Source organism: Austrofundulus limnaeus, unplaced genomic scaffold, assembly GCF_001266775.1.
Source record: "Austrofundulus limnaeus strain Quisiro unplaced genomic scaffold, Austrofundulus_limnaeus-1.0 Scaffold54, whole genome shotgun sequence".
Classification (NCBI taxonomy): domain Eukaryota; kingdom Metazoa; phylum Chordata; class Actinopteri; order Cyprinodontiformes; family Rivulidae; genus Austrofundulus; species Austrofundulus limnaeus.
In genome coordinates this window covers 1,611,928-1,621,327 of record NW_013952456.1, presented here as the reverse complement: position 1 = coordinate 1,621,327, position 9,400 = coordinate 1,611,928, and the positions used below count along the sequence as shown (strand labels likewise).

Below are 9,400 nucleotides of genomic sequence, written 5' to 3'. Positions count from 1 at the left end.
CATCAGATATATATCCGATTTAAAACCACATACTGAAACGGCCTGGGTCGGATTAGAAAAAATCGGATTTGTCTCGTTCAGACTGTCATAAAAAAATCGGATATGAGTCAGATGGGTCAAAAAAAATCGGATTTGGGTCGGATTTGCCTGCAGTGTGAACGTAGCCTTAGACTGCTGGAGGACAAACTGACCACATTTCCTCACTCTGCTGCTGTTTTTACTTGATCTAGTCTCAAAGCTTGTAATTGTAATTATTGCAGATATTAACTGTGTTCTGTTTTTCWTCCATAAAAACTAGAAAAGAACTTCTGTGTTTTCATATATTTACCATCTTCTCAACCCTCAGCTGGCTGAGACAGATGGCTGCCTATGTAATGTATTATATTATTATTTGGTAACTGGACTGTACTTATACAGGCCTTTCTATCCAACACTCAGATACTCAGTGTTTTACACTACAAGCTGTGCCCTCATTTAGTCAGCCTCACAGCACTCTACTAGATCTCTCTATAAAGCTATCACAAGTAAATCAATCTACAGACACTAGTCAGTGCTTTACATCAGAGATTCTTAACCTATGGGCCGCGAGTGCCAGCTTGAGGGCCTCAAAAGAACAACAGTTTTTAACTTTGTGCCGCAGAGGGCCGTGGGAGCGCATTGATTTTGAATAAGATGCAATACAGTTTCTCACCACTAGTAGCGGTAGTGTGCCACTCAGTTGTTTAACAACTTTTTTAATATGTAGAAGAAGAAGAAACTTAGATACGTACCTGCCGAAAATGGAAACTTATTTTAAATGAAAAATAGAAGCAAAAATGAAGGGAASCTGTCAAAAAATGCGAAAGCATATGAAGTGCAGCTTCTGTTTCTATCATGCAATATTTTAAAAGTTCAAAACATTATCAAATACAGTTGCAGATACAGCTATATTTTAATTTGCACTTTGTCAAATTATTTTTGTAGTTTATTTTTAAACATTTTAATGTATTTTAAAGAAACTTTAAACTTGTCAAAAAGCTGTTGTCTGTTGTTTGTCACTAACATGAAGTGCAGCTTCTGTTTCTACCATGCAAAAATTTAAAAAGGCTTTATTTTCATTTGTACTTTATGAAATTTAGTTTTACAGGTTTTTCTGTATTTAAAACATTTAAACTTTTTAAATTTATTTATCTTGTGCCCACAACTGTATTGTATTTATTGAATTTTCTATTTTTGTTATTTATGTTAAAAAAAACATATTTGCGTGAGTCTGTTGACTGACCTTTGTATTTGTTCAAATAATCGTTATGGGCAGGTTACAATATAAAAAATTGTTTAAACTGTAAGTGTATTTAATTTAGTTATAATGTAAATATAATAAAAATTAAACCAAGATTTAGAAAAATTATCATTTTGATCCTTACAATGGTAATGTCCGACTGGGCCTCGTGCCACTTTATGTTCAARAAATTGGGCCCCGAGGTCAAAAAGGTTAAGAACCTCTGCTTTACATCACACTTGTACACTGATGGGATTAGTTTTAGTTTAGTTTTTATTAGTTCTAGTATTAGTTTTTTTATAGTTTGAATAAACATATTTGCCAATGCATGTTCAAGCTTGTGATGTTCCTGTGAGTTAACAAACAGCTATTTGATAACTAGTTAAAACAGTCCATTATAGCAACACCTTCCTAAAATAATKGCGTAACTCAATTTAGCCAACTGAMGATTTGGGCGATTATTTTAGGATGATGATAATAGTTGTCTCTAACCCGGGGATACCTGTTGTTTGTTTTTCACAAGAGCTACTGAGAGAAGCTAGTGTGTCAAGATAGTCATAGTTAGCCATCTTGTGAGAGCTTAATTCATACAGTTTTTCCCTTGAGAAGTATTCCACCTGTTTTATCACCTGTTTCCACTACAAGACACTTGCTTTGATTTTTCTCGCAGTCATTTTTAAATAAATCCTAAAGTGGACGCTTTCTCCCAACTGTTACTGTCGTCATTTAGCAGACGATGCTGAGCAGCAGCTGATTGTAAWCAAGTGTTGTTACGGACCATGAGGTGCTGTAAACTGCCCACAGCTAATATGAAAAAAAAAAAAAGAAATAAATGGACAAACACTAAAACTAAGGATATTCCATCTATAATTTCAATTAGTTTTGTAAAAGGATTAAACAGTTTTACTTAGGTATTTCTTTTTTTCTTCATTTTACTACAGTTATTTTAGTTAACCAAAATGTTCTTTCAATTTCAGTTTTTATTATTTAGTTAGTTTTAGTTAACTATAATAACCCTGCTTCCAACTGAGCCAACCTGCTGTCTGTAGATAAACTCAAACTAAACTTCATTAAATAAAAACCTCTAAGGCTGCCTGTGTGGCAAAAAAGCAGGTGGGAAGACTGAACCAAAACCCAGAACTAAAACCAGCATGCATATGATTGTGTCATCCCCAGTGATAGAGCAGACATGTGGGATACCTTCAGTGCTTTCTGCTCCCAAAGCTTGGATATAATTTTGCTCATCAAAGACACCGCTTTCYTCAGGATTCAGTTCTGCGTCCTCTCTGCAGCCCTGCAGTCCTGCCGGCCTCTTAAACTTCACCATCTTCTGCACAGAGCCAGCGCTGCTCTGCACACCTTTTCAAAATAAAAGCACAAACAAACAGAAGGTCAGAAACACACCGAAGGGACAAATATGCTCTGGAACATTTCAGAAATAAAAGTAGGGCTCATACCCTCCTGTTTGTCCACGATGTGATCCAAAACATCTCCGTCCCCGATGAACTTCACCTCCAACACACTCATTTTACTGATAAACAAATAAGGTAGTTGTTAGTCAAGCAGCCGTGTCATTACAAGACACACAATTAACTTTCAGTGTATGTTTAGCTGATAAAAACGACGGGTTTCATTTACATTTTTTCGTAGTAAGGCCAAAGCAGTAAAACAGAGCAAATTGTTGCGCACGTGTCATTACGACACAAAAAGCAAAAACACGTTAACAGCACAAGTGACTTACCCGCAGAACAATGGTCGCAAATGTAAACAAAACTTTTAAAAATCCGGGTTTAGCTGCGCGATAGTGGTGGGACAAGTTTCCGCGCCACCCTGCTGAAGATTTTAAACCACGTGACACGTAAAAGGTCACGCTGCGGCCAATCAGAACAGCGGGTTCAGTCAGAACTACATTTCCCAGAATGCATTTCGACTCAAGCTTTTAAATCCTGTTGGGATTTCTCTCATTTGTTTCAATTTTATCAATTTTACCAATTACACCAATAACCTAAATACTTTTGTATTTTTATGTTTTTAAAGTGAAATACGGACAAAATGAGATTACAAGCAATAAAGATGATTTTAAACAAATGTAGGACTGAAACAAAAAATATAAATTTTTATTATATGGAAAGTGCCTTAATGTGTTTTTTTTGTAACTCGTTCAAAAATATACAGGTAAACTTAATGAAAGATAAAAGAAAAAAATAGAGGTGGTGTGGAATCAGAGTTGCTGTATGTCTGTTCATCACCAGAGTTCAACTATAACCTGCAGCTTCTTCCTCAAATCATTTCTTTGCTTTACATATAATTATTAAATTCTGAAAAAAAAAAAAAAAAAAAAAAACAGGAAACAACGTGTTTCTTCTACTTTCTTTTATTTAAAAATATCAGACAGAAAATCTTTCCTGTGTGTTTTTTTTCCTCCATTCCCTTTGAATCTTTTAGAGTTTACAAGAGGTGAAAAGAGCTACCAATTCTGCACCATTATTTTAGTGAACAAGTTGGTTGACACACTCTGGAATGAAGTTCTTTCAGTAATGTATAGGTGAAGCATTGGACGGGTGTTCACCACCCACGGGTGGGTGTCCACTTCCCCAGCAGACGACCCTCAGAGTGCACGTAGTACACAGGATGCATCAAGGCTGTCGCACAGGACTAAAAAATAAAAAGTAAAAGAGGTTGTTGATCAGAAAGATAACACATATTGTAGGATTTTAAAACGATGTGTCTGAGTATGTTACACAGTACTAACATGGTAAGGGATCAACTTGAGCAAAGTGCCCAGGGGATATTTGCTGTAGTCCAGCGGTCCTGAGATCGGCTCTACTCTCCCYTGCTCCTGAGTCATAGACAACAACCTGGTGGGAAACACCCCTCATTATAATGCAGTACCTGAGTTCAGGTTTAGGTTTAGAGAGAAGCCAAAGAAATTTACTTGAGGTCTGGGTGCCCTTCAATCACAGCATATCCAGTGGGAAGTTTTCCAGCTCCATCCAAACTGAGAAGAACAAGAAAAAGTTACTTTACATGCTTTACACTACAGCAAACAGCTCAGCTGGGTTTTTAAAACACACAATACTTGTAAGAATACCTGATTGCGCTCCATCCACAGTCAATCAGGAGCTGGTTCCTGTGTGGACAGTGTCCGATGACTCTTGTTAAAACTCTCACAGCCACATCCTCCAGGCTGCAGGAGCCAATCCCCGACTGCTGCACGTCTAAAACCCAACAATACGTGTCAAATAATCRCGATTAGTGCATCAGATTTATTGTTCACAAATGATATTTCAACAAGAACGCACCATAGAAGACATAGTTCCCAGGATGCACCTCGCTCAGCTTTGCCATGTCATCAACGGGATGACTGCAGGAAGGGGTGGAGCCGATGCTGGACTTACAGCTGATACCTGCAGCGTTCAATCTGCAAACAAGGAAAGGAACAAACAGGTGAGTCAGGTGTTGACAGTAACTGCTGAACCTCTCAGATTATCTTTATATTTCTGCCTCCATCAAACCATTATACTGTATTTTTAACCTTCAGTTCCTAATGTACCTAAATAAAGCAAATACAATAAAGTAAACAAATGCATATTTAGAATGTGGTATATGTATTACTACTAGGCACACTGACAATATACTAGAAGTATTTAATTTGATCTCTCATGCAGCAACTCTAAACAAATCTCCCAGCTCCAGCATGTTGGTCATTTCTTTTGCTTTTTCCAAACATTAAATTGGTTCTGCAGGGTGGGCCATTTATATGGATCGTTTTTCTTGTAAAATTCTCAACAAGTTTGATGTGTCACATGACCCTCTTCCCATTGAAAGAACTAAAAATGGGATCCAAAATGGCCACCATAGTCACCACCCATCTTGAAAAATGTTCCCCCTCCCAAATACTAATGTGCCCCAAACAGGAAGTTAATATCACCAACCATTCCCATTTTATTTAGGTGTATCCATATAAATTACGCACCCTGTACTTTTAGCATTGTTTAGTAGCGTCACTGTGTTGCTGTATGACCCGGCTTTACTTGGAATTAAATAAACAGGCCTTTACCTTGATGTCATATTTCAAATTTGTTGGTATAGGTCAGAATTTATTGCATATAAAAGTAAAACAGACCCAGTTAAAGGTCTAACAATCCTTACTGCCTTTCATGCCAGAGTTTGAGAAAAAGATCAAACGACGTGCAGTTTTCTGTGATATTATAAAACGCAAGGTGTTTTAGATCAAACTGTGAAGACACTGAGCRACTACCTCATCAAGATTTAGCTCAATTTTTGTAAATTTCATGATGTTATAGCAATTTTGTGCTGGCTAAGACTGGTTGTTTATGGCAGCCTTCTTGAACTAGGTTGCCTCCAAAAGTTAATCAGTTGCAGATGAAGATTCAGTGATTATATTAAGATTTATTAATATTTATTTATCCAACTTAGTTGTTCATGAAATATCAGAGTTGACTTCAATGCTTAATGGAAAAGCAAAAACAATATGTTACAATGACTTAATACAGTAATTAATATTACTTCTCCCAAAGTGTCTCTGCATTCATTTGTCTTTACTGTTAGCAAAATATCTTGTGACCCATTGAAAAACATCACCTTTTGGAGTCAACCTAATTCAAGATGGCTGCCACAGACATCTGACCTTTGAAAACAAAACAATGACTATAACCTCAGTGAACTTTACAGATAATTGAGTTAAAATTTCATGTGGTAGTAGCTGACAGTCATTCAGAAGAAATAATATAATATCACACAAGATGTCATGATATTGCGTAATATTATTTTTTATTTTGACAAAAAAAGGTATTTTATTTCAGTGTTAACTGGGTTTTCTCCTTCCCCTGCTCATTTCTGTCTCCGTGTTTGAGCTTACTGTTTCATGAACTGCAGCAGATAGTTGGTTGTTTCTTGAACGACAGCCTGTATTTGCTCCATCCCTCTGCAGTGGTAGGTGTTCCCACAYTGGACGTACACACCTGTTAGCTCCACCCCCTCTGTCTCTGCAATGGCTTGGGCCAGTCCGAGTGCCTCAGGCTCTGTGTGCAGGACTCCAGCTGTGGCAGAGAGTAAAGAACTCACACTCAGAAGGTGTGGAGAAGCTCCCGAGCAGCCGTGGCACAGTTTCCTGCACGCTTACCTCTCCCGTTGCCACAGTCAAGTTTCATCCAGACGTGCCACAGCCGACCTCCTTTCAGAGGCCTCTGTTTGAGCAGCGTGAGCGCATCAGGATGATCCAACAAAACTTGGAAAAGATCCAGTCTCTCTGACAGAGCTGCACAACGCTCCACCTGAACACATGCATGTGCAGCATTTTATAGCACTCAAAGAGGCTCTTTAATGAATTGTACATTATTTATAATTTATATTGTCTGTGCTCATGTGTCTGACAGCTACCAAAATATCTCATGAAACTTGTAAAAATTATTATTGGACGTACATGTACATCTTATAAAAACTACTATAGTTAAGTTCATTTTAAAGATACTGAGCTGTGGTTTTAGCTGTGAGTCATTCACAAAGCATTCTAAGAGTGATGTTAACACTCTGTATTGGTTACAAATTATGTACAAGTTGAACCACTTTAARGAAAACATTAGCAGTAACTGTTAAAGACAACCCTGTTTGTAGAATATCTCACTGAACAGATATTTAAGAAACTTTCAGGACTTGGAGTCAGCCCAGTTCAAGACTGGCTGCCACAGCCAACGACACAAAAATTGCTGTAACGTCATGTGCAGTGACGTGCAGTTACTACAGGAAATTAAAAAGAAAAAACAAATTTAAAGATGTTAAACTGTCATTTATACAATGCTTTGTACTGTAAACARATTTTCAATTAACTTTAACACTTTTTAATATTGTTCTTATCCAGGGTTCCTACAGTTTAAGGCAAGTTAAATTTAAGACTTTTTAAGACTTTTTAATGCCAAATGAAATTACATTTAAGAACAATTTCACGATAAACACAAAGGACAAAAAAATAAATTGGTTGAAGTATTCAAATATTCCTAATAAACCAACTGTTTTTAACCATACTGAACTGTTTTTTTTTTGTCAAATATAGCAAAAACATTCTTAGCAGTCAGTTTTAAACTTAATTTAATTCCTGGAAATTATTTTACGACCCAAAATTTGGAGTTTTAGGACCCACATCGGGGCCTCAACCCTAATTTGCTGTAGATGAAACCTTAAAGTGCCRYTGACATCAACTTTTTTGTAAGAAATGTGAATATATTTTTGGAAATACAACATTATTAACATATTATGAAACAAATTTTGTGGTGCTCAGACGGACGGTTGTTGAGATATCTGCATGTGAAATAACAGGAAGTGATGTTAAAGAGGAATGTCTGCATGTGAACGTTTAAAGAAATGTTACCAATTATTTTAATATTTGAGATGAGTCATCCTACTTACAATGTGTTAACATTTTTAAGACTTCTGACAGATTGATTTAAGACATTTTAAGGCTAATTAAGGCCTTATTTTTGGATTGATGAATTCAAGGCCTTTTAAGACTTTTTAAGGATCTGCAGGAACCCTGTTATCTAAAATTGCTGAATTTCCTAATTTCCTGTTCAAATACAGGACGAGACATACAAGGAGGCAAAATCAAGCTCCGCCTCCAGATTGCACAATCCCTCCTGCATGTTATGTCGTGGGAGTAGAAAATGTCTCTATATGTTGCCAGTAAAATGTTTCTGAATTGTTTAAATACACACCTGACATTACACGGTTTAACTGATGTTTATTATATAAACATGTTTTTGTGTAACATGTTCTGTGAGCTGAAACGGCTGAGAAAAGACACGGAGGCAAATCTTTTTCATGCTCAAGGAACAGCAGGGGGCGCTCATGAGCTCAGAGAATGCACGAGCTGAAGAAGAGTTAACTCTGAGCTGCAGAAGAAGCAACAACAAGTTACAGTTAGCAAGCCAAGTGCAGTGTTTTAGGTACCTGTTTTGTAAAGTTTCAGTTTATCAAGTTAAAAAAAGTAAAGTGCAGCAGGGATCCATTTGTTTTCTCTCTTTTAAACCTGACTTTTAGAATGGAGGATTATATATTTTAAAGCTTAAATTATTTTCTAAACTGGACTTGGAAGCAGCAGGTAAATAAGAGCCACACCACAGAGTTGGACACTGCSTGGATGTCCTGAGAGAAACTGTTTTCACCCTGACATTTTTCAWCTTGTGACAATATCTGGACTCAGATGGGATATTTTCAGCAGTGGATGGACTTAAGTTATAAGTAAAGGTAGGACATAATAACTTTGTTTTAATGAAATGTGCATCAAATGAGCTGCYGTTTGTGTAAAGAACACTGATATGAGACATACAGTAACTCATTAACTTCTGCCAGTCATATGGTGAATAAGTTGTTCTGTAGGTTCATATATCTGTAAATCTGATTCTGATGAACTGAGTGCCTCACCATCCATGAACCTCACCGCACGTCACTGGTCATGTGATAAAAGCTGAATCCTTCACAGCACAATCTGAACCTGAACTCTAAAGATTATGCTATGAGATCATGACATATTGAAGGTTTGATAAAAATGGCTTCACTTCTGTCATTTTCTATCATAAAATGATGTTAATTTAAATGTTAGCTGGAGTTCTGCTATCCTTTATGAGTTGGATCTCTCTTCCATGCATCAGTTTTCCACCTTAAAGATGACTGACTATGACGGTGTGTAAACAGCTGAAAGACACAGCTGATGGTGTAAAGTGGCYAACCTTGTCAAAGGGAACAGAGTATGCATAGAGGATGTCATCAAATCCATGATCAGCATAGAAACAGGCCTCTGCCAGAGTGGAAACAACAATACACCTTCGTGATCCAGCCGTCATGATGTCAGCACACTCACTGCAGATGAACACAAACAGAGCACATCAGGATCCTTCACACACAGCCTGACTAAAACAACTAAATGTGTGTGTGTGTTACATGGTTTTGTGGGTTTTCATGTGTGGCCGAAGCTGGATTCCCAGTTTTTGGCAGCGTTCAATCATCCTCTGGGCGTTTTTCTTGACTTTGTCCACATCCACCACCAGAGCAGGGCTGCACAGGGCTGAGAGGGGCTCCCCTTCCATACTGACACACACACACACACACACACACACACACACACAC

The 9,400-nt window shown here is 37.3% G+C and overlaps 2 protein-coding genes across 2 annotated transcripts in view; both read right to left on the bottom strand.

Moving 5' to 3' along the window:
* Window positions 1–3,110, bottom strand: part of orc2 (origin recognition complex, subunit 2) — a gene marked incomplete in the record, with an annotated part of 9,273 nt that extends 6,163 nt beyond the window's left edge. Inside the window, 3 exon segments of the mRNA XM_014008976.1 lie at window positions 2,459–2,617; window positions 2,716–2,789; window positions 3,000–3,110. Coding sequence (XP_013864430.1) covers window positions 2,459–2,617; window positions 2,716–2,785 — 229 coding nt within the window.
* Window positions 3,111–3,614: 504 nt separating this feature from the next.
* The window catches only part of zgc:162816 (D-threo-3-hydroxyaspartate dehydratase), an 8,176-nt gene continuing 2,390 nt past the window's right edge, over window positions 3,615–9,400 (bottom strand). Inside the window, exons 2-10 of the mRNA XM_014008977.1 lie at window positions 9,215–9,361; window positions 9,004–9,133; window positions 6,405–6,555; window positions 6,141–6,321; window positions 4,561–4,679; window positions 4,350–4,476; window positions 4,194–4,256; window positions 4,011–4,116; window positions 3,615–3,913 (exon numbers count right to left, since the gene is read on the bottom strand). Of these exons, the coding sequence (XP_013864431.1) occupies window positions 3,824–3,913; window positions 4,011–4,116; window positions 4,194–4,256; window positions 4,350–4,476; window positions 4,561–4,679; window positions 6,141–6,321; window positions 6,405–6,555; window positions 9,004–9,133; window positions 9,215–9,360 (1,113 nt within the window). The 5' untranslated portion in view covers window position 9,361 and the 3' untranslated portion in view covers window positions 3,615–3,823. The remainder of the gene's footprint in view (window positions 3,914–4,010; window positions 4,117–4,193; window positions 4,257–4,349; window positions 4,477–4,560; window positions 4,680–6,140; window positions 6,322–6,404; window positions 6,556–9,003; window positions 9,134–9,214; window positions 9,362–9,400) is intronic.